This window comes from Wyeomyia smithii, chromosome 3 (assembly GCF_029784165.1).
Source record: "Wyeomyia smithii strain HCP4-BCI-WySm-NY-G18 chromosome 3, ASM2978416v1, whole genome shotgun sequence".
Classification (NCBI taxonomy): domain Eukaryota; kingdom Metazoa; phylum Arthropoda; class Insecta; order Diptera; family Culicidae; genus Wyeomyia; species Wyeomyia smithii.
This window is the reverse complement of record NC_073696.1, coordinates 72,269,014-72,294,404: the sequence shown is the minus strand read 5'-3', so window position 1 is coordinate 72,294,404 and position 25,391 is coordinate 72,269,014. Positions and strand designations below refer to the sequence as shown.

Below are 25,391 nucleotides of genomic sequence, written 5' to 3'. Positions count from 1 at the left end.
TATAAGGTCAGATGGAAATAGAATAATAAATAATAATAAATAATAATAAATAAATAATAATAAATGGTCTACGCAAAAAAAAAACCTCAAATTCATTCCTCGTTGTCTGCCATGCAACTGCGCACTCTGTTCACCAGAAAACAATTTTAAAAGCACCTGTCAATCATAATGCTTTTGCTAAGTAACAAGATGTTGCTTTTTTTCGAATCGTACTAAGCCAGAGCTATTTAAACAAATTGCTTGGCGTGAGCGTGATATGTATAACGAGTTTTGAAGCGTTTACCACATTTCTGGACAATGTACTAACTGGTGAACCTGCTTAGTTTATTTTGTCTGACAAGTTAAAAAAAATGTTATTTCAGTCATTTTTTTTCTCCACCCAACGTTTGAATGTCGGCAACCGCACTGCACTGCACTGCATTTCAGAATACTGGCTATTCACCTTACGTTACAATTTAATTCATGAAAGCTTAGTTCACAAAATATAATCAAAACAGGAGAGTCAATTTTTGAATACAAATGTGTCTGATTCGTCTTTGTTATGTTCAATGCCAAATGATTATCGCATCTTTCACTACAGTGAATTTAAGTTAACTCAACCAACTACGATGACACTGAACTTAACATTGAATCAACAAACTGCAAGCGCAAACTTGTATTTGTTGTTGTTGTTTACTGGCAAAGTCGTCGTTTTATAAAACATCACAATTTCATGTCGTCATCCATTAAAATTAAAACTTTGAATAACATTTTGAATATTTTATATGTTGGCATCGTAACATTGACATTGCGCCTAGTTTTAAATGGGTACAAACGATTTGTTTGCAATCTGAATGAAACAACTATAAACAAGTCTTATGTTTTTACAGGACCAACACAGAACGAATAAACTTTAATATACCATCATTTCCGTCGAAAATAATATTGATTATTGCTACCATAAACCAAAATTTCCAGGTCAAAACCTAAATTCCTCGAACATGTCTCAGATTTGAGCATAAAAATGGCCAGTCAATCGGTATACAATAAACATTGTCTGTTATTGTCCCGATCAGTGCAAAAACAAACTGCCGTTGAAGCGACAGACGATAAAGAGCTGCCAAAAAGCAGTAATATCTCGTTAAATCGAGTTTCGTGGAACTCCCCCTCAGTCAATAGCGCAGCCGGTCGAACACAAAGTCGAATATTTGATTGTTACACGCAGCTACTTCCCAAGAAAATCACCATTAGTGTAAATAGTTGTCGTCGCCGCCGGCCAGACCTTCATAGAATTTCCCAGCAAATTCGCCACGCGCGCAGTTGCTGTTTATGTTGGCGCTAAAATACACAACTGTCCGGGCTAGCCAGCAAGAAAAAAAATTAAACGGCATCAAAAGCCATAACGAACATGGGCTAGGGCTAGGACTTCGCATTACCGTTACCGAACCTATAAAAACGAGCCGCATTTTATGCACGTGACGCGCACCTCTCGATCGGCGTCATTCGAGAGTAAAATAAATCTGTCACCGGGAAGCGCCATCCTTTTAACCTCCAGGCAATGTTTCAAATTCACGATTTACCGACGGCGACGTAGTGTACCGTGCAACGTCTCTGTCGCCATACCAGTATCACACATTCGCCATGAGTCCGCGTTTGCACTCTCAACAACTATAATAGCGCCTGGCTGATAACAAATACCCTTTCTTTATTGCTCGCTAGCCTACTTACAACCGCCTTGAATGTATTCGGAAGCACCCTTTGAGACGGGTACTTTACGTCTGATTTTACCAGTGTATTTCCCGTGAAATGCACCTCGTTGATGAGTCTCGCCAACAGTTGGAAAAAGAGATGTTCATTTCGTCAGATCAAAATTGATCCGGTCTCCACTCTACAAAAAAGGCATACAATTCAATTAATCTCAGACAATTAAATCAAAGCACATTCACCATTTAAGTTGGCTTGATTGAAAAAACTGGTTTTAGAGATTTGATGTAGCTAGCAATGTTATGAAAAAGCCAAAGAATCTATCTACAAAATGTGTGCTAGGGTATTTTATCATGATCGGAACAGTCCGAAATTGTACCAAAATCGGAACAATTTTTCATATGCGAGATTGCTTCACTGTATTACGAAAAGTTATTTTAAATATTTACCAGAAATTTCTCTTGATGATGTACAAAAAAATTTCATGGTGCTATTTCAAGCGATATTATTGTAAAATATTAAAAAATAATCCATTTTCGAGCACAATTAGCCCTTACGATTGCTATCATTTTTTGTGTTCACTACTACTTAAATGGAATCAAATGTTCGACAAATCCAGTATATTTTTTACTAAAATGCTTCTATAACATCGGAATATTTGATTTAAAGTTGGAATTATTAGTGTAACGTGGAAGTCTGTTTTGTATCAAGATCGGAACAGCATTGAATCATGATCGGCATAGCTTACTTCTGAGACTTCACCGCTTCACTTTGCCTGTGCTTGATATACTGGTGGATTTAACGGGTGGTATTTGGTCGCTTTAGGCTGTATTTCAGAAACCGAAGGTCGTCATTTTGGACTTTAAAATTGCCTGTGAAATTAATTTCTGTCATCTGAGCGTAATTCTGGTTCCGCCATCTTAAAATTCAAAATGTTGTCTGAAGTCGATTGTGGCTCCAGTGCATCATTACGATTCCGGAAATACCCATATTGGGTGGTATTTGGTCGTTTGTTGCGTTTTTCCGAAACCGGAAGTCGCCAGACAATTTCTGGATTTTAAACGTCATACTGGTTAATGAAACACTCATATTGGGTGGTATTTGGTCATATTTGTTACCACTAAAGACCTTCACCTGCCAAATATGGCTTCATTTAGTTGATTAGCTCGCGAGATGTGCAGAAATTTGTGCAGAAACATGTGCTTCCAGAAGAGGGAAGGGTGTCCAACCATTATGCACATATTTGTTACCTCTAAAAACATTCACCTGCCAAATTTGGTTCCATTTAGTTGGTTAGCTCTCGGGATGTGCAGAAATTTGTGTATCATTTGTATGAAAAAAACAATATCGCACGCTTAGCCTTGGGGCTAATAGCGGTCTCGATCAACTAGATTAGTTGAGAGATTTCGTTATCGATATTGTTTTTTTTTTGGCACATTTTGCATGTGTAGGATAAGTACAACGATACACCGTGCCCCAGTGCTGAGTCGAGAAAATTTCCAGCTCGAAAAGATCCTCGACTAGATCGGGAATCGAACCCGATGTCACAACCGTGTGGGAGAGCTAGCCGACCGACATCGCTAACCACAGAGCCACGTGGACCATTATGGAACCTCTCCATTTATGAAAAGGAAGGGGCGTCCAACTATTATGGACATATTTGTTACCCCTAAAACATCCTCATGCCAAATTCGGTTTCATTTGCTTGGTTTGTTGTTGAGTTGTACAGAAATTTAAGTTTCATTTGTATGGGACCCCTCCCTTCCAGAAGAGGGAGGGTCTCAAAATATCATAGGAACCTTAATCGGCACCAAAAACCCCTACATACAAATTTTCACGTCGATCGGTTCGGTAGTTTTGATTTACCGACGGCGACGTAGTGTACCGTGCAACGTCTCTGTCGCCATACCAGTATCACACATTCGCCATGAGTCCGCGTTTGCACTCTCAACAACTATAATAGCGCCTGGCTGATAACAAATACCCTTTCTTTATTGCTCGCTAGCCTACTTACAACCGCCTTGAATGTATTCGGAAGCACCCTTTGAGACGGGTACTTTACGTCTGATTTTACCAGTGTATTTCCCGTGAAATGCACCTCGTTGATGAGTCTCGCCAACAGTTGGAAAAAGAGATGTTCATTTCGTCAGATCAAAATTGATCCGGTCTCCACTCTACAAAAAAGGCATACAATTCAATTAATCTCAGACAATTAAATCAAAGCACATTCACCATTTAAGTTGGCTTGATTGAAAAAACTGGTTTTAGAGATTTGATGTAGCTAGCAATGTTATGAAAAAGCCAAAGAATCTATCTACAAAATGTGTGCTAGGGTATTTTATCATGATCGGAACAGTCCGAAATTGTACCAAAATCGGAACAATTTTTCATATGCGAGATTGCTTCACTGTATTACGAAAAGTTATTTTAAATATTTACCAGAAATTTCTCTTGATGATGTACAAAAAAATTTCATGGTGCTATTTCAAGCGATATTATTGTAAAATATTAAAAAATAATCCATTTTCGAGCACAATTAGCCCTTACGATTGCTATCATTTTTTGTGTTCACTACTACTTAAATGGAATCAAATGTTCGACAAATCCAGTATATTTTTTACTAAAATGCTTCTATAACATCGGAATATTTGATTTAAAGTTGGAATTATTAGTGTAACGTGGAAGTCTGTTTTGTATCAAGATCGGAACAGCATTGAATCATGATCGGCATAGCTTACTTCTGAGACTTCACCGCTTCACTTTGCCTGTGCTTGATATACTGGTGGATTTAACGGGTGGTATTTGGTCGCTTTAGGCTGTATTTCAGAAACCGAAGGTCGTCATTTTGGACTTTAAAATTGCCTGTGAAATTAATTTCTGTCATCTGAGCGTAATTCTGGTTCCGCCATCTTAAAATTCAAAATGTTGTCTGAAGTCGATTGTGGCTCCAGTGCATCATTACGATTCCGGAAATACCCATATTGGGTGGTATTTGGTCGTTTGTTGCGTTTTTCCGAAACCGGAAGTCGCCAGACAATTTCTGGATTTTAAACGTCATACTGGTTAATGAAACACTCATATTGGGTGGTATTTGGTCATATTTGTTACCACTAAAGACCTTCACCTGCCAAATATGGCTTCATTTAGTTGATTAGCTCGCGAGATGTGCAGAAATTTGTGCAGAAACATGTGCTTCCAGAAGAGGGAAGGGTGTCCAACCATTATGCACATATTTGTTACCTCTAAAAACATTCACCTGCCAAATTTGGTTCCATTTAGTTGGTTAGCTCTCGGGATGTGCAGAAATTTGTGTATCATTTGTATGAAAAAAACAATATCGCACGCTTAGCCTTGGGGCTAATAGCGGTCTCGATCAACTAGATTAGTTGAGAGATTTCGTTATCGATATTGTTTTTTTTTTGGCACATTTTGCATGTGTAGGATAAGTACAACGATACACCGTGCCCCAGTGCTGAGTCGAGAAAATTTCCAGCTCGAAAAGATCCTCGACTAGATCGGGAATCGAACCCGATGTCACAACCGTGTGGGAGAGCTAGCCGACCGACATCGCTAACCACAGAGCCACGTGGACCATTATGGAACCTCTCCATTTATGAAAAGGAAGGGGCGTCCAACTATTATGGACATATTTGTTACCCCTAAAACATCCTCATGCCAAATTCGGTTTCATTTGCTTGGTTTGTTGTTGAGTTGTACAGAAATTTAAGTTTCATTTGTATGGGACCCCTCCCTTCCAGAAGAGGGAGGGTCTCAAAATATCATAGGAACCTTAATCGGCACCAAAAACCCCTACATACAAATTTTCACGTCGATCGGTTCGGTAGTTTTGAGCCTATATGGATCAGACAGATAGATTACAACATCAATATATTAGAACCTAAAGAGTGAATATACATTTATTGGATTGAAGCGTTCATGTATATATATTTTTACAAATAAAAGTTTGAATCAGAAAGGCTGGGTCTGACCGCTAGGTGGATTAATTTAGGTTTTATTACTTGAAAAGATCGCAATTTTCGAGAACTCCATGAACTCGCGTCATTAATTACATCACGATATAAACACGAAGAGCCCGTGAACAAATCATATGTTCACTAATAATACAATGTTTATTCAAATAAAAAACACTCATGTTTTGTCACTTTACTTTTTTACATGGCCAACGTCAATTTCCAAAATATTGACGATAGGTCCAAGTTCGGATACACATGTGTTAAAAAATAGCCTCGATCTTGAAGAACATAATTGATTCTCACGTTTTTCTTGATAAACGCCGCGGGATGTTTATGAGGGACGGGGGTATGCTGGCCACTGTCGGCGCCCACAGCCGATCATACTTTCGTTCTACAAAACGAATTGGTTAAACTTGCATAATTACATAAAAAAATTACAGGCTTACAGAAAATGTCGTTTTTCGTCTGGTGACATCCAGATCAGCGGCGGTATTCCGAATCAAACGGTTCGTTTTTCGTTGAACCCTCAACCTCACCGCCTTGATGGCTGCTGGCCTCCTTGCCGAACGCGGCCGCCCGGATCTCGCATGGCCCAAACCCGTCTCTTGAAACTGACGAATGGTGGTATAGATGAAGTTTCGCTTCATATGTCGCCAGATCACTCATCTCTCGCAAACAAATTTACTACGACGTCGCGGTAGAAATGGCAGCAAGTCGACAATTTACGCGTGGTTGTCCTATATATGATGCTAAAGCTGACTTAACTCACTTTCCTGGTGAAATATCCCTCAGGATTTCACCTGCGTCACAATGCTACGCCAACGCACTCGGTTCATGGCAGCTTGCCTCCAGTTACTGGAGCACTCTACACACCCAAGATATTGCTCCACTTGGTCGAACCATCTAGCTTGTTGCGTGCCTCTACATCTTGTACCGGCCGGATTGGAGACGAACACCATTTTTACGGGATTATCCGGCATTCTTACAACACGTCCCGCCCATTGCACCCTTCCAGCTTTAGCGACTTTCTGGATACTGGACTCGCAGTAGAGTTGCGCCAGCTCGTGGTTCATTATTCGCCTCCATACGCCATCTTCACATACTCCGCCAAAGATGGTCCTAAGCACATGTCGTTCAAAAACGGCTAGTGTTCATCAGCAAATCAGAAGAACTAGCTGGATTTATTGAAGATCGTCAAGCGCAATGTTGAACAGCAGGCAGAAAAGTTCATCGCCATGTCGAAGTCCCTTGTGTGTTGATACCGCATCCGATATCTTCACACAGCACTGTACACCATCCATCGTAACCCTAATCAGTCTTGTTAGTTTCGCCTTAGAATCGATAAATAGGTGGTGCGTAGAGACTTGGTATTCGCGACACTTTTCAAGGATCTGCCGCAGCCTAAATATTTGGTCCGTTGTCGATCGCCCATCAATAAAACCGCCTTGGTAACTTCCCACAAACCTTCGTGCTAGCAGCGAGAGACGGCAAAAATGATCTAGGAGAGCACTTTGTAGGCTGCGTTGAGGATCGTGATCGCTCGGTGGTTGTCATATTCTAAATGCCGGTCTTTTTGTATATTGGGCATGTTACTCTCTCCTTCCACTTTCGCTCAAGCTGACACCAATACCAATACGCACGGAATACGGAAATCTTGCCTAATCCCACACGATTTCAAACGATTAAATATGGTGCAAGAACGTTCACCGGCCTAAAACCGCTGTACTACGACTTAAAGAAATTACTTCATCGCGCTTCGAAAAGAAATTACAACTAGAAGAACAAGTAAGAACTTTCTATAGTAGGGTAGGGAACATATTTTAAGCAATAAAATAAAAAACAGGGGCGGACGAATGAAATTGATTTGGGACAAAAATGAAACCGCTATGACGTGAATAAAAGAAGAGCCACTGAAGTTATTTGAAGAAAATGCAGAGATTGATTAGTTTTTCATTGAATCAAATGATTGGAATCGAAATGCAATTTTAATTTTTGATTATATCAATAACAAAATATCCCAGTTTCTCGTATTACTGTGACCACAAAAGACACTAATTAAGCAGCATATCTTTAGTACGATGAATATAAGATGAATGTTCATTCTCTCTTCGTTTTTTTTTTCATCATAGTTAAAAAAGAAAGTCAAGTCATCCGTCAGTCGCAATGAAAACGTGTTTGTTTGATTTTCACTGTTTCAAATTTTCTGAAATTTTTCACTTTGAGTTGCTTTGTGTAAACTGTACATTCGGTAAGGGTACTGTACAGAAAAATTACGCGACTAGTGTTGGACAGGAATAAGACTACGTCGAAAAAAAGGCTTTGGAAACGCTTGCTCTTTAATTATTCATTTTCGCTTTACTAAAGGAAAGAACGTTAGAAATATAAAACAGTCGGCCAATCAATCGAATTTGCTGTAATTTAACACATTTTCGGTTGGATTTTCCGCAAATTTTATTGCGTAACCGTGAACCGTGCGCGTGAAATATTTCATCCCAGTTCGTTACAAGGATGAAAATTCTGAAAGTAAACATTGAAACAGATTGGTTGTAATTTACAAAGAATTTCGCTGGGTTAAATAATCTGAAAATTTAAAATATTGCATTTTGGTCTCTAGATTGATCTCTATTCTATGTGAAAGAGGTTCAAACATTTTTGGACGGTTTCCCTTGTTTTATTTTCAACTCAAAAAAGTTGTTTTTATGCGGGCTTTGGAACATATAATCCGCCTAAAAAAAGACCTTAGTGCAGGTCAACTTTTTTACAATAAAATAAATAATAAACAAAACAGAACAGATAAAGTAAGAGATAAAAGAGGTTTTAATGCTTGAATTTATTATGAGACTTCGAAACAATCATACTTTCACTCATGGAACATTCCTTGAATGAAGGAAAAAATATCGTTCTTTGAAACGTTTTATTTTGCAACGAAACAAAAAAAAGATCGAAAAATCAAAATAATTAAATTTTGAATGATAAAGAACCTCGTATCAGCTTTACTGATAAAATAAATAAAATTTGATCATCCCCACGCACCTTCAGGTATTTCCTGTGCGGTTCGCGCGGGTATTCTGCGGTTAGCCTCTGTGTTTATGTTTCCTTCACAAAGTCAATCAATTTGCTGAACCAAATAGCGGGTACCCACACACTCGCACCGATCTGTCTATCTGATTTTACTTGTACCCGCGTATCGCGAGTTTCAACTGCCTTGCCAGGCTACCAGCGATCAATGTGTGTGAAATTTATAAATACGTCGTACTCGATCGGCTCGTCTCTCAGTTGTTGCTTGTTGCCCGGTTGGTTGAAATCATCATTGCTGCTGCCTCGTCTCATACGGATTGTTTGTCTGCTAATTTTGATCATAACAGTCCAACTTTTTGCCAATAAGTGAAATCAGCTAGCAAGTTTGTCGCATTTTGGAAAACACCAGAAATACCCTCCGCTTGCTGTTTCTATGAAAAGCGAAAGTAAAGTGAACGATTCAAAGTGAGTGAAAGCACTGTTTTAAAGCCAACGGAGAAATTTACTATTGATGAGTGAACTGAATAATTGAAAAGTGAAAAAACAAAAACATTAAGAAAGACATTAAAGTTGTGGACATTGATTGGTATATCAAGTGATTTTGTGACTGGAAATTGAATCAAGTCTGGAATAAAAGTCTTTCGTAACATCGGATTTATATTAGATCATGTAAGTTTGCACAGATAACTTCTTGATAAGGCAGGTACAAGGGTCCCACTTCAATCAGATGGAATTTGCCCCACTAGCACAAACGGCGTCGTAGCTCTAATAAGTCCTTGGTTATCAATGAACATTCAGGCCAACGACTGTCTGTTCTGTTGCCTTGTAAGATGTGAATGAAATTTCGCGTGACCGGCGATCAATGCCAACACTATAAAGTTACGATTGCAGTATAATTCAACACTTGCAGTCGACTTTAGCCCGAGTGGACTTTAATGTACAGAAATGCTCACCTCTACGGTACATGTTTACACTGCTTTTAATATCATTGTTGCAAAATCGAAACAAAAAACTGTCGTGTGCAAGAACGTTCGTAGTTGCAAGCTGATTTATTATCATCCGAAAATGAAAAGTAGTGCATAGAAAAAATTGTACTGAAATGTTACTTCTAAATATACCTGCCAAAGTCGATGACTTTCGAAAGTAGACACTTTTATTAAAGTATCCGGTAGAGAAGTACTGACTTTTCATTAAATTAAATTAACTGCCCTGTTGCTATTATTAGGTGTATGGTGGTAGGAGATGTAATTATAGACTCGACCGCACCTCTGGGGGCAGTGTAATTGTTTCGCCCATTCGGAATGTTGATCGCCACCAGTTGCATTCAGCTGGCGTGAAATGTAGGCGCCTAACCGCACAATTAGGCGGAACGCGAGACGGTTGTGTGTTCTCAGTTATTTTTACTCATTCTAAGATTTATTAAATCCACTGGCGATTGAGCTTATCATGTCGGTTGCAATGCAGTAAAGTTCCGGTTGTTGCTTGGAGCTTAATGGCGTTATTTTGATGTTTTTTTAGTTACATGTATTTACATTTAGCACGCAATCTTGCAATGGTTATATATAATGCCGCTTTCGAGATGCTATAACTGTTTTTTCGAAATTTGAGATTTTCTCATCTGGCCGAAATTTTTATCACCTAAAAGCGGTTTTTTTGTGCCATAACAAAGGCTCTAATAACCCACAATGGAGCATTACTCACTAGTCTAGGTGTGACAAATTATCGGCCGTATCCGATATTTTCCAATGTCACAACTACGATCTGGCACCACTTACTAACAATGCAACGTTTCGTATAAAAATGCAAATCACGCGCTCGAACTTCCAAACATTTCATTCGATGCTGACGCACGAAACCAGCCTCTTGTTTTCGGATCTTCGCGAGCAGCGCGATCATGTGATCGAATCGTTAGCAGGTTATGTACGGCAAGGGGTTTCCTTGCTTCACCATTCGGAGATTTACGCAGCTGTTCGGCAGCGCAGTTACAACGATCGCTCACCAATACGCATGAGGAGTTCTCAATTACCGTACCGTATTCTTCCGGACTAAAATGTTTAGAGAATACGCAATTAATAAATATTGCACGCCTATCAATCGCCGATAATGGCCAGTTAGAAGCGGTTCAAACTTCTCGGTCAATCCAAACCCAAAGCGCCCGAGGCCAGTTCGCGTTGTCTAGTTCCAGTTTTCATCAAAGGACTTCATTCACTGGGTGCGCAATCCATTGATTTATTAATTGTTTCATAATTGAGTTCCTGCCAGTTGACACTGGCCTAAACCGGTCAATTGCTGGTGCTAACTAACTCGATCCTGCTGGAAGTGCACTACGCTGGACCGTTACTTTGTACAGGACGACACGATAAAACGGATCCCCTCACATCTGCACCGAAGCTGCTATGACTCTCGGCAGCAGCAGCGGTCTGATTGGAATCAATTGCTGAATTGATGCCTTCTTCGTTATGTTTAAGCAAGTTCTTTCCTGAGTCGTGATGTAGGTATTAGCACGTTTTAGGTTCCAAAGAATAGCGAACGGTTGGACTTGAGGAACGATTTTTTTTATTATGTATGATACGAAATTCAAACAAAAAACTCTTTGTTTTGCTGAAGATAGCAACGCTGATGAATTGTAATTGCCCAATGTTGCATGCAATGCGTAGAGCGTAAATTGGGTTGTTGCAATTGTTATGTTTCTCTGACTCAAACTCATTATTTGATATGAGCAAACGTCTAACTACAAGTTGCACAAATAACAATAAAATAACATACAACAAAATAATACGCCTTGAAGAATGCTTATTTGCAAGACCTGGCATTTTTCTTCCTAACCTGACGTGAACCCCTATAACTTGCTACTTTAAGGCAATTGCTTGTCACGAAACCGTTTTGCCGGTATATAGCATTGTTTGTTATTTTTTATATCATTCACTGGCATTGTTTCGCAATGGAAAATTTTTTCCCGGTAGAACCATACACTAAACTGTTTTGTCGAACAACCTGTCTGGGAAAGATGCGCATCCATCGATAGGCATGACATTCGGACGGCCGACCACCGCAGGGCATAATTTGTTGGTTCTAGAACTACTCATGGAATGAAGATAATATGTGTCAAACTACATCATTGACCGACTGTTTTATATTTATACCCAAACTATATGGAAAGTTGATTCATCTTCGACAAAAGGCTTCATTATGACGGTCATCTAAAGATTGCTTTGTTTCGAATCCTCATTTCAAGCATCGCGTCATTGATTCTGACGGTAGGGGTAAGCGGGGTAAGACCGCCCCCTTAAGAAATTCTGTTTATAGAAAAAAAAGTTGCGGCTGCAATTTCATTTTTTCTTCGCTAAGAGGTTCTTCTATTCAATACCCGCATTTAAAAAATAAGAACTGAAATATTTTTATTTATTTTCCAGCTTTTTTTTAAATTTTTAAAATTCATTGAAAATGTGCAGATCTTTTTCATGCGGGGTAAGCCCGCCCACCAGCGGGGTAAGATCGCCCACCATTTTTTGAGGATAAACAATATTTTTAGGGCCGAAACGGTTGATTCTATCGATATAGTGTCTCTGACAAAGTTGTAAATGGTATTTTTTTTCTTTTTAAATAAAATATACACTGTGAAGAATCTGAAAAAAAAAAGTTTTTTCTAAGTTTTAACTTATTTTGTTTTCTGATTATTCAAGTTCAAATCAATGTTTAGGTAACTTTTCTGGTTTTCAAGATAAATAGATTTTTCAGAATTGGGGTTTTTCAAGATATTGAATTCATAATATACCTATCTTTAAGCTAAAAATTAAAACTCATTAAACCTATCTGTATGATTCTTTTGAAGACTTATTATGTATAGAAAAATACTAATAATTATTATTTCTTTTATTTATATTTTCAATTTTCTGTTTTTTTTTTTTTTTTTTGAAGAACAAAATTACCAACGACTCTATACACCAAATAAACCGTCAAAAAAAATTCTTCACAAAAATTGAGCTATTAATATTTCTATTACTCCATGATCCAACAACCATAAAATTTTAGCTTACCTTTTGTTGATTTTACAGGCAAAAACATGTTTTTAAAAAAAAAAAATTAAAAAAAAATATATTTTTAATTCTATTTCTATATTTTCTCTTTAAATTTTTTTAGAGTGTGTACTTTTTTTTTCGAAAGTAAAAAACTACTATTTTCAATTCTGCCGGAGACGTCATACCTATACCTCAAACCTCATTAACACCATTTTCACACAGGTTTACTTTTTTCAAAAATAAGTCTTGTTAAAATATATTACTAGAAAAGCTTAAACCAAATCGAAAATGGTCGATTGACATCGATGTCTTATGTGGCTTGAAGTTGCTTTACTGATCCTGTAAATATTCCCTTTGTAGTGTCGAGGCATTTGGATCTTGAAGTAAAACAACAAGCAGTATAGTGTATAGTGGGCGACTTTACCCCCAGTGGAACATTTTCATATTTGACCGAAAAAGTAGTCAAAATTACAAGATTACTCACGGCCTTCGATATTTCCGAAAGAAGATAGATTCAGGCAAGCGATTAAACGTATATTCACGAACAAAACAATAGATTTTTAGACTGAAAAACCTTAAGTCCCGTTGTCGCAAAACAATAGCGCATTGACTGGTTGCCAGCTGAAAGGTTGTTTTTGATTATTTCTGCGACCGTTCGTGCACTATCAAAACAGAAAAACGTGCAAAATGTTATGTAATTATACTGTAATAGACACGTTAAAGAAATTTTTCAATTATTTTATAACTTGGTAGTAAAACTACGGTGGGCGGTCTTACCCCGCAGGGCGGTCTTACCCTGTTTACCCCTACTTCTGGTATGAAAACCTTCTGGGGTGGAGCCGAACGTACAGCAATGTTGCCAGTTCAACTAAAGCGAGTGAACGGCACACGCAAATTGTCAAGCCGACACAGCTTTCTCCAATCGAATCAGCACCCGATTTCATGACTTCACATAGGCGTTCCATCGCAATTTGGGTCAGTAGTTCGAATGCAAACCAGAACTAAACTGTGAACAAAATGCTAATGTTGCGAATTCATTTCTCAATGCATGCTCGCGTGAACTAGCCGTTGCTTCTCGATTGGAATGGTGCTGAGTTGATTTATGATCTCGATTTCACGCAGCTCGAACGAACCCACGAGCACATTAATCGAAACGAGTGAAACCGAGATGGCAATTAAACTAATTGATATAACATTCTTCTGTCGATTTGTTTTTTTCACTTCGACGCGAAATCACCTCGAAGAAGAGTTTCGAATGATAGAGACCTCGCGTGAGTTCGACGGCTCTGGCGGCTTTAACACTTGCACACGACACTTAAATTGTGCTTTGTTTGAAAAGCGCCATTTAATTGAATTTTGCCGTTCGACGGCGTGCTCCTCGAGCATACGATTAACCCGCTTCAACCGTTCGGCTTACAAAGGGCAGGAAGTGCCGATAGCATTTTCTTGCTGGTATGCCACTATACTGCAGACCTTTCGGGTAGGAAATGTGTGGAAGAGTTCAACAGAAATCGTAGCGAATGTGCTTGAAACGAAACTGGTTCAGAGGTCTTTCCGGTCAAGGGAAAGAACTGTGTTAATATAGTTGATCGCCTTGAGCTAATCTCGTAACTCTGATTACACTTTGATCATTGCTTAATGAAGTTCTTCCTGGATCAGAACTAGTGCGTTTACGACGCCCTCACAAGATCTGGTTTTGAGAGGCCGAACTTGATTTTCAAACAGGTTACTTGAAATTGTTTTTTCTATATCTAGTCATAAAGTGAAAATGCAAACGTATAAGAAAAGGGGCACGCTAATTTCAATATAAGTTACCACATAAAGGCACATTCCAGCAAAGTTTCAAACAAAGTTAGGTTCCTCAATTGATGAATAAATATCACCAGATAAAACTGTAACGTAATTTCTCGTAGAGCGTCGTAACTGCATTGGAGGCGGTATAAGCCGGTGCAGTTTGCAACTATTATCGTGTTAAAGGCTTGTCACTCGGTTGAGTATATTAGTCCCGTACATTGTACGGATCTTCCTGAAACGACCCACAGCAAAAGTGTCAGCTTATGCATGAGGTGAAAGTAAGCAACCGCGTTGATTAACGGGTGCCGGTTATCGCACCAGCTTTCATTTCGGAGGTTTTGACGTATTCACCCGGAAAAAAGTATAGCATTGTTCAGCATTGCTTTGTTTTGCTTCAACTGCAGTGGCTATGCAATCAATCTCCTAAAGCGCTGATAGGTTATGGAAGATTATCGTAAATTTTTTCCATAAAGTGTGTCCTAACTGTCACGCTTTGTCTCAAGATCTGGAGAGTTCTATATATTTCAAGCGGCTATCGTTTCAGCTTTGAGGTGATTTCGTTGCACAAAAACGCATAAAAGATTTTCGCGAAACTTCTGCGGCACGCGTAGATTAGGGATTTATTAAATTCGACGCAGACGCAGTTGAAACGATTACAGTTATGAAGCAGAAAAAATGCGCGATAACACCGCAATTGTTATCCACTTGACTTGGTATACTTTGGTCCATTGCTATATTCACTCCGACAATCGGTCTTTGTTGTAGAGGTCTGTCCTCAAACACGCGTCCGAGGGAGTGATATGATGATATGACTTAACAATTTCGCTTTAATCGGGTATACAAAAAACTAACAACGACGTATATAAGCAGAAACGAGTTTCAAGTTTATTGATTGACTCCCACAATTGACCAATCATCTCCCGCTACAAATTGCCTCAAGTGTTAGGTCCTTGTTTCGTGGAAAAAATGCATTTTTGTTATGGCGCATCATTCCGCACGTTTTATTTTGACAGCAGAGCTGATCCGTTCTCTGGATCGGAATGGTTCATGGTGACACCAGACCGTAAACCTTACGCTTGCATCTACTCAGTTTCAATTTAGCTTATCTACGCAAATAGAATGCACATCACTTAGAACAATCCGTCACTGACGGCATAAATCGCCGCCCATTAGATTCCGTCTGCCTCCGCGTAAGCATTTATCTATCGTCGGCGGCGGAGTTGCACGCGATCCAGAGCAACTTGTTCGGTTACATCGCGCTGTTGGTCCGAGTCAAAATACGAGCCAACGGCAACAAGCACGACAAAGAGAACGACTTCGTAGACGATGCAAGAAGCTCATATTTTGCGGTTTGTTTACATAAACAAATCAACACCAAACGCCGTTTCACGTGGCCGAACCATGGTCGTTGTGATAGTGGCGTCTCATCATGATACCGCGCGCTACGTCGTCGCTCGTTGTGCTTTGCACGAGGCCACCGATTATACCGCTTCCCGATAGCATACCCGACCCGTCTGGCTGGCGTGATCTTGTGGAATTGTTCGTGCCACTGAAGCACGCCACCTCACCTTGATTTGATCTGCCGTCGGTGTTTGCCCATCCCCCGACAGCCAGCTCCAAAATGATGCAATGCCACGTGAAGGTTGAAGAAATCGAACTCAATGCAGTGTATGTAGTACATTTTCCATCTCACTAGCGCTGAAAGGCGGTGACGATGAAATGCTGTATCACTTGGTTGGTTTGTTGGTTGCATGGTTAGAAAGCGCAGATAAGCCCGACAGGCAGGGAACAGCTGATGAATCTGCTATCGCGCAGAGTTCCACAGCCATCGAACACACCCCCTTCGAATGGACAAGTTAGATTAAAATTGCAAGAAAGCATGTTTATGATTCAAGTCTCCTTTTCAATTCACTTTTGCACACCTTCGGTGCGTGATCCATGCATGCTCCTACAATCGTTTAGTCTATTGGTGAACAGTAACCAACACGCGAACAGTAAAAATAATCACGCCCAATTTACATGATTGTTTTAGCTTCTGATCGCCATCAAGCGGTGGCATGTGTGTGAACTTTACATCGTACTGCCGCACCGGTAGTGGATGGCCTTGCCTGCCGCTGTAGTACTAACCTGCAGGCTCCAGGTTCTCTATGCATTCCACGTGGCGCCGATAACGACGCAAATATCTCAATGCGAGAAAAAAGCTGAGTCATTGTGCGACTCAAACCGCAGTTTGGCGCCTCTTGAGGAGTTACCTATACAGAACAGAGAAAAGGTAATCTCGGTCACGACAGATTACACCAGTAGACGCAGTGGAACAATAGTTTGCTGCGTATGCTCGAAAAATAATGGCGTCGTATTCAGCAGCTCGAACTTATTGTTCTCTCAAACGAGTAAACTTCCATTCAAGCATGGCGGCGACGACGGCAGTGCAATCAAGCGATATTTTTATGATATTCATTACGCTTACATTCCGATCTATCAATGATGTTATGCCTGACAGTAGCCACTACCATTTTAGCACAAGTCGGTTACTACATCTGCTCGATGCGCCAACCGCAGTTAAGGTATAGGGTATCACTCAGAAGCTGAAGTACATCAATAAACCTTTTATAGCTGGCGTTACCCACTATTGGCATCGATTACCTCGTGACAGCGGCGGTTTGTCTTGAGAGCAGTTCAAAGCTATAATTAACGTTGTTCTCTCTCTCTCTCTCTCTGTCTTTATTTCAGTGCCATCCACAATGTCGGTTGCCAGCGTACAAGCCCCTCATATGACCGAGCTGTGCAGTTCCCTGAGGTAAGTTCGCGCTCCGCCTAAATCAAGCGTCAGTTCATTGATTCGTGTTATCTTCTCGGTGCGGGAAACTACATTCACGGCTGATAGTAAAACACAAAGCATAACCTGTTCTCGCATGTATCAAGCGAAACCGTAAAAATCATAGTCCGAAATTTAACGCTGCTCCTGAGGGTTTGCAGTGGAGAGAAATTTTAGATCTCAGTTTTCTGTTCAAACCTTCAAGCGGGTTTTAGACACAAGAGTAACTTAACGTTTGCTAAACTGAGGACGTCTAAACCAAAGTAGATAGTTGATTTACATTAGATGGTTTATCCCTTCGAACTGGGAACTGAGGAAAGATTATAAAACAGACAGACGTTTAAGCAAAAACAGCATTGATCTAAAATGCTAATATTATTTTGAAAAATATTAAGTACATAGATGGTCTAATAATAACTCCCCTGCCACTTTCTGTTGCGAAATCATCGAATCAAATATGCTTTGACGTTTCGTCACTTTTGCATATATTCCTGTGCCACCTGTACGTGACCCTCTAAAGCATTTATTTTTTGTTTTGATAATGATGATTTATCTGGATTCGTAACAAGCTCCTAAAAAGAATAAATTTCAACACAGGCTCACAAAGAGTTAGTCTCATGTGTGTGAGCTCGTATAATATAATGATTAAGCAGTTCCACTACTGCGGAATTATAAACGATATCTTTTCCGACAAAAATTTCATCATCAACTAATGTTGCGGACCATAGAACAGTTAAAAAAAAATATTAGAGATTGTAACAAGCTAACGATGTATTCAGTAGGGTTTACGCGAAAAACGAAAGCTACTTTCAACAATTAACAGAAGTGAGGACAGTTAAAACGTGCTGTCACATTTGGCTCGAATCGAATTTATAACACCCCAAATACCGATGACGCAATTGATTGTTGTTTTGGTTTCTATCACTCCTATCTGGGTAGATTATGTCAAATAAGGTTCAAAACAGCTACCAGCTTTATCTATGCCTTCTACAATGTAATAAACTGTTTGAGATTAAAATCGTTATTACTTCGCACTTGCAAGCTGACATTTGAGAACTTGCATTAGCAATAATGATGCTTGTCGACACTTTTTGAAGTAGAAATAAAAACCCTAAAGACGCTCAATAAGAAACTATTTTTAAATAGTGCAGCCAATACAGTGTTGAAAAGCAAATTGACTATTGAAAATATCGGTTATTTTATAGTAATCGACGGTTTTTCAAGTCCTATGGCGTCAGGTTAACTAACATACCTACTGGTTGCGCAGAGAAAGAAGATATAAAGAATCGAAAGAAGAATTTCTCGCTTCCTACTCTGCGAGAAGAATTTCTCGCTTCCTATTCCGCCCTCGGGCAGTAACATTATAAACAACGATGAGTAATATGTAAACCAGTGAATCGATAATACCGCTGTTCTGATAATGTTCTTCTGCATTTGCAAAAATTTACCGATACTACCGCGTGGGCAACACAAGCGAGAAATGATTCACCGCCTACTCGGTCTGGCATCCTAAACGGGTGAAACGGTACTTCGAATTCAATTATGTTAAAAAAAAAACAAAACGCCTGCTGTGTAAACTCTACGATTACGCATTTGAATGATTGTTCAAACACTAAACCAAGAGTAAAAAAATAGTAGTAGTAACGATCTTCTGATCAGTTCTAACCAAGATTGCGCAATCAAGTCAATCTCTATTGGCACTAATTAACATCGCCCTGCTTCGTACAAGGTTATCCAAGATATATTTGACACGGGGACACGCTTACGTTCGCATACATTTTAATTTCTTGAACTTGACCTTGGTCGTTCCTTTCTACTACAAGCCATATAGTTCATTCATTACCGAGAATTACGACGATAAGCAACCCTACTATGAAAGTATGAAGCTTCAGTTATGGCTTCGTAAACTGTATAAAGAATCCCCGTCGTAGCGCTAGGGTGACCCTCACTGTCGAACGAATCGATCATCCAAGCAAGTTTTCCTGCATGATTTGGAACAACCCAATCCTGCACCCGCCGTCCATTCAATCGACGACACACGCGTGCGCGTCAATGGATATCTCGACTTTGTGTCAAGCTAAGACAGCAGCTATTCATCAGTCTGTCGTTACTGAATATCACCCGCCGACGCACAGTGCAACGTTCCATAGACAAAAATTAAAAAAGTGGATTTCTTATTGAACCAATTCTATATGCTGGTATGTTTTATACATGTTTGAGACATAATGTAATGATATTGTTAATCTCCCAAGTTCACTCAGACGATTATGGCACGCATCTACAGCGAAGTGGTTTCAAATATTCAAATGACACGTTATTTTTAAAAATTTTTCTTAGTTTTCAAATTAATTTTTTAATATACTTTATATCTTTTCAAGTTAAAATCAAAATGGCAACGGTAGAGGCATGTAACGACTGCATTTCACATGTTACTTTAGAGACATAACGTAGCGCATTTGAAAGTTAAAGGCTTCTTAGTCATGTTTATTTATGCTTAGAGAAAAAAGACACTTTCGATTTAAAATCGATTGTCAAAAAAAGTACCCCAAAGAACCTCTCTGAATTTCACTTTTTCCTTTTATTTGGAATGTCCTTAAAACTTTGAAAGTGATTGCCATTGCTCAAGTTTGCTCTTTCAACCGAAATTCGCGTTTGCAAATGATACCTTTATGGGCAAAACACATAAAAGATTTCTGGAATAACAATGTCTAGTTGTTTTGCAACAGTAAACCGTAAATAAACACAATTAAAAGAGAATTAAATAGAAATAATCATAAAAACTGAATGTGATGGCGTTTAGGTCACTTTTTCATCTCCCAGAAATTATTTTAATATGCTTTTTAAGCCTTTTATCTCGAAATGGATAATATTCTTGGAAAATTATCATTCTATGCTTCTGTACAAAAAAAAATGGCGTTTGAGACATTTTTGCGAGGACGAATTTGACATGCGTCAATTGTGCAAATAGTAGCTTTCATCGGTACTAAACATTTTTCGTGTCACACCAATTGAAAAATAAACTAGAATGGCTGTTTTGATTTTTGTCCCGCGTTCCCATACATTCAACGCACTGTGCGACGTGGAGGATGTGTGGTAAGATGAGATCGTTGTATGAACACATGGAAAATATTGAAATTTATACCAGGTTTGTCTGTGTCGTCAAAAACAGATCTCATCCTAATACCCATATTACCAAACACTACCGCAAGTTGTAACTGATTCTAAATCCCGTAGACTCGTAAGCAATAAATTGTCTGCGGAAACCCCTACATAACAGTTGACAGTCGGCGCGTGATAAAAATAACCAATCGACGCAAATGCGATTTTCCCACGTCAAGTTCACTGCTAGCGTGTTTTCATTTTTTGCTTTGTTATATCAACTCTTGACCAGCCGGATGTATATTTAATTAGTTTTTATGTTTTTTTTTTACCAACCCCACTCGGCACATAAATATTCGGTAAAACCGGATTCTGTGTCTCTTATCTCACTCGTGTCACTTATGTTATCAAACTTTTTTTCACAAACTGATCACCAACTTTCTGGTTTCCCTTTTATTTCAGCCGCAACAGTCTTAGTTTATCGTCTTCCCTGTCCGACCTGGTTGGCAGCCCTTCGCTTGCGATGGCCAGTTCTGCGGCCATGGCCGCCGCTGCCTTGGAGGTCAGCTCAGAGGCCGTGCTCACCATCGAAGAGCTGCGCGCTCATCTGGGTTCTTGCTTCACCTGTGGCGTTTCCTGGACCGAAGATCAGGTTTCGCTAGACTGCGCCGAGTGTGGCGGATACAGTATGGAGCGGCCGTGCATGCTCTGCGACGGCATCTGCGGACAAGCGTGGAAGCGGGATTTCACCATGGTAAGCTTAGCGAAACTTTGCCATCATCAAACAACGACTGATTACGTTTGTTTTTTCTATTACGCAGAGTCGTGCTTGCAGCAAAGCTCGTTGGCAAGGAGTTTGCACCAAGTACAGTAATCCGATGCTCCAACTGCAATCCGCGCCGCTCAGCAGCTGTACAAGTTTCAGCAGTCACCACCAGTTGATGCAAACGGTGCAACCGGTGTCCACCTGTCACGGTAACGCGGTCAGCCAACAGTTCCTTCAGCAGGAGTTGTGTGCACGCCTGGAAAAACTTTCTGCCAAAGCTCACAACTGAAAATCGGTCCTCTTCCAGCTATACACCGGAAACAATCGTGTCCGCGTTCGCTTTTAGGCTAGGGTCCTAGCAGTTATTTGCGTAACGATATCATTAGATACCGAAATAGTTACAGGAAACAGGGTCACGCTAAGAGCTTAACAAGCCCTGCTCAAATTATTGTGCTTAGTGTTATGAAATATTCATTTTAAGTTCCTATTCGTTGATAAACTGATACAAACTGTTCAGGCCAATCCTCAAACAAGACAGACAAGAAAAACAGAACCCGTTCTTAAACCATTGCATTTGGAGACTTTTGTGGAGCTGGAGGTACAACACCAACGGCTTCAAAAAGACAGGATCAGCGTAGACTCAACAATATTTAGACGTATGTAACCCGTGTCTATAGAGGTAGATCTGAAGAAAATGATAAGATTTCTTAAAACGTGCGAAGATTTAGCGCATATATTTATATGGAACGTGTGAAAATGTAACAATATTTATATTCTATTCAGGAGGCACTAATTACGATGCGATATCTGGCGGAAAATTTAAAATTTATGCAAAGTGACATAATGACATTAAAGCCTAAAATTATATGTGTATGTTTTTCTGTGAAAAACATTTACTTTAACTGTTAGCTTTTAGATATTATTGCGCTGAAAATTTTGAAAAGAAAAGAAAAAATCGGCAGTAGCGTGTAAGTTTTTCTTTTTTTCTAGTACATTAATTCTTCGTGGTATGTAGTATTCCTTTTCTTATCACATGCTTATGTGTAAATTTTGTTTATTTAATAAAAACTTTGAGAATCTTAACAATCGTTATTTGAAAAAAAAAAAAAAGATAAGTTCTATGTGTGACTGTCTACCACAATGTTATCATAGATATCAAGTAGTTGACAGTACGTCTTAACAGTAAATCTGCACATTTTTTCTATTTATGTACCAGACCTACGTCATACAAACATATCGATATAACTGTTTCCAAGTCTGCTAAAAGTCTGCTAAAGTTGGAAAAAGTTCAACTGGATTCATGCGTTTTACTGAAAGTATATTTTACAATAAAAAAACAACCTGCTGACAACCGAAAGCACACCGAACTTAAAGAGTTGCGTGTCAGGAAATGCTCACGTTCTATCGTTAAACAAAATCATGATATGTGATGAACAGGATACATTTTAAAACCTGATCGTTCATTTAAAATGAAAAAGCTTGCAACTTGAATGACCAACCTAGCGAATATCACACTCAGATGTCGCGTACATTATCGGCAAAAGCTCCGGCAAGCAAAACAATTTGTCGATTTCACACAAAGCTTATCAAGCCTATGCATCACCTACATTTGGCCACTGGAACTAGGAATATAACGATCCTGAAAATATTATTGCCTATGAGGGGAACTTTGGGTAAAATAAACAAGGGTGGTAAAATAGACATCAGTTTAAATCTCGACTATTACGTTTTTTTTTTTTTTTTTTTTTTTTTTTAAGGGAGGATTTGTTAGTAGCTTAAGTATTTATGATAAATATTAGTAAGTAATGAGTATGTGTGTCCAATCACAAATGGTGACTTCTCAACACTGTTAGAAATTTGTAATTTTAATTGTTAGGATTTGTTTGCTTTCGCAATTAGGACTTATCATTCGTAGGGATTTAAACCTACTTGTCAGAAAAGGGGAAGTAAACTTACAACTAAATTGCTAACTTATTGGCTATAAAGAGAGCTTATCGTAGCAATTGAGGATTGCAACGATTTTTGTCGAAAATTGTTAATAATTTTATTTGACATAGCTTCTAATGGTTCAACACCAGTAAGTCTATGTAATTCGAGTGTACCAAACCAAGGAGGACGCTTCAAAATCATTTTCAGAATTTTATTCTGAATCCTTTGGAGCGTTTTCTTCCTTGTTGAACAGCAACTTGACCAGATCGGTACAGCATAAAGCATTGCTGGTCTAAAAATTTGTTTGTAAATCAAAAGTTTGTTCTTTAAACAAAGTTTAGAATTCCTGTTAATGAGAGGATATAAACATTTGATGCACTTGGCTTGTATACTCTCAATGTGCTCTTTTTAGAAGCATTGGGAGAGATTTTCCACTTTTGCAAGTAGGAAGAAAAAATATCTAAACTTTTCTGCAATCGACTGCATATGACACGAAGACTTTTTCCTTTTACGGAAATGCTTGTGTCATCGCAGAACAATGACTTTGTGCATCCTGGAGGCAAATCAGGAAGATCTGAAGTGAATATGTTGTACAGGACGGACCCAAGACTGAACCTTGAGGTACACCTGCTCTGACAGGAAATCTATCAGATTTTGAGATCTGATAGACAACCTGCAGAGTTCGATCAGTAAGATAATTTTTTAAAATTTTGATTAGGAAAATTGGAAAATTAAAAGTTTGAAATTTCGCAATCAAACCTTTATGCCAAACACTGTCGAATGCTTTTTCTATGTCTAAAAGAGCAGCTCCAGTGGAATAACCTTCAAATTTGTTAGCTCGTATCATATTAGTAACTCTGACTAATTGATTAGTTGTGGAATGCCCATGGCGAAATCCAAACTGTTCATTTGCAAAAATTGAATTTTCGTTGATGTTTGACATCATTCTGTTAAGAATAATTCTCTCAAACAGTTTACTTATTGAAGAAAGCAAACTGATTGGTCGATAACTTGAAACTTCAGCTGGGTTCTTATCCGGTTTTAAAATTGGAGTAATTTTTGCATTTTTCCATAATTTGGGAAAATATGCAATTTTGAAGCAGCAATTGAAAATTTTCACTAAAAATTCCATTGTGCTCTCAGGGAGATGTTTGATTAGTATATTGAAGATTCCATCGTCACCGGTGCTTTCATATTTTTGAAATTTTTAATAATTGATTTAATCTCATATAAGTTAGTTTCAATTATTTCTGCAGGTAAAAAAATCTGGGAAGAAATTAAATCAAATTGACGTGTGACTTCATTTTCAAGTGGACTCACAAAATTCAAATTTGAGTTATGAACACTCTTAAACTGCTGAGCAAGTCTTTGAGCCTTTTGTTCATTGGATACAAGAAAACGTTCACCATCTTTTAAAACTGGAATAGGCTTTGAAGGTTTCTTAAGAATCTTCGACAGCTTCCAAAAGGGTTTTGAATATGGTTTCAATTTTTCAAATTTAGTCTCAAAATTTTGATTTCTCAGAAGAGTAAATCTATGTTTAATCTCTTTCTGTAAATCTTTATAAATAGTTTTAAAAACAAGGTCACGAGAACGTTGATATTGACGTCTGCGGACATTTTTCAAACGAATTAGAAGTTGAAGATTTTCGTCAATTATTGGTGAATCAAATTTCACTTGAGCCTTTGAAACAGAATAATTCCTGGCTTCAACAATTGCACATTTTAATGCTTCCAAAGCGGAATCAATATTCACTTCGTTTTGCAAATCAAGCTCATTATTGAAATTTTTTTCAATATGAGTTTTGTATCTTTCCCAATTAGCCTTGTTATAATTAAAAACAGAGCTCATAGGGTTTACAACTGAATCATGTGATAAAGAAAAAGTTATTGGAAGATGGTCAGAATCAAAGTCAGCATGTGTGATCAAATCACTACATACATGACTTTGATCTGTTAGCACCAAATCAATTGTTGAAGGGTTTCTTACAGAAGAAAAGCATGTAGGACTATTCGGAGACAAAATAGAATAGTATCCTGAAGAACAATCATTGAATAAAATTTTGCCATTGAAATTACTTTGAGAATTGTTCCATGAACGATGTTTAGCGTTAAAATCGCCGATTATAAAAAATTTCGAACGATTTCTGGTGAGTTTTTGTACGCGTGTGCATTGAAATGGTAAATATGCTGCGGCAATAAATAAAATCCCAAGTGCAGTTTGAACTTCAATTCCCAAAGTTTCAATAACTTTCGTCTCAAGATGGGGAAGAGCACGATGTTTGTTTCGGCGAT

The 25,391-nt window shown here is 38.6% G+C and overlaps 1 protein-coding gene across 2 annotated transcripts in view; it reads left to right on the top strand.

Moving 5' to 3' along the window:
* The window catches only part of LOC129730300 (protein pinocchio), a 68,558-nt gene extending 46,304 nt beyond the window's left edge, over positions 1-22,254 (top strand). For both annotated transcript variants that reach the window (XM_055689518.1, XM_055689517.1), the window contains exons 3-5: positions 17,219-17,285; positions 20,865-21,156; positions 21,224-22,254. In XM_055689518.1, coding sequence (XP_055545493.1) covers positions 17,219-17,285; positions 20,865-21,156; positions 21,224-21,457 — 593 coding nt within the window. In that variant the 3' untranslated portion in view covers positions 21,458-22,254. The remainder of the gene's footprint in view (positions 1-17,218; positions 17,286-20,864; positions 21,157-21,223) is intronic.
* Positions 22,255-25,391: the final 3,137 nt, after the last annotated feature.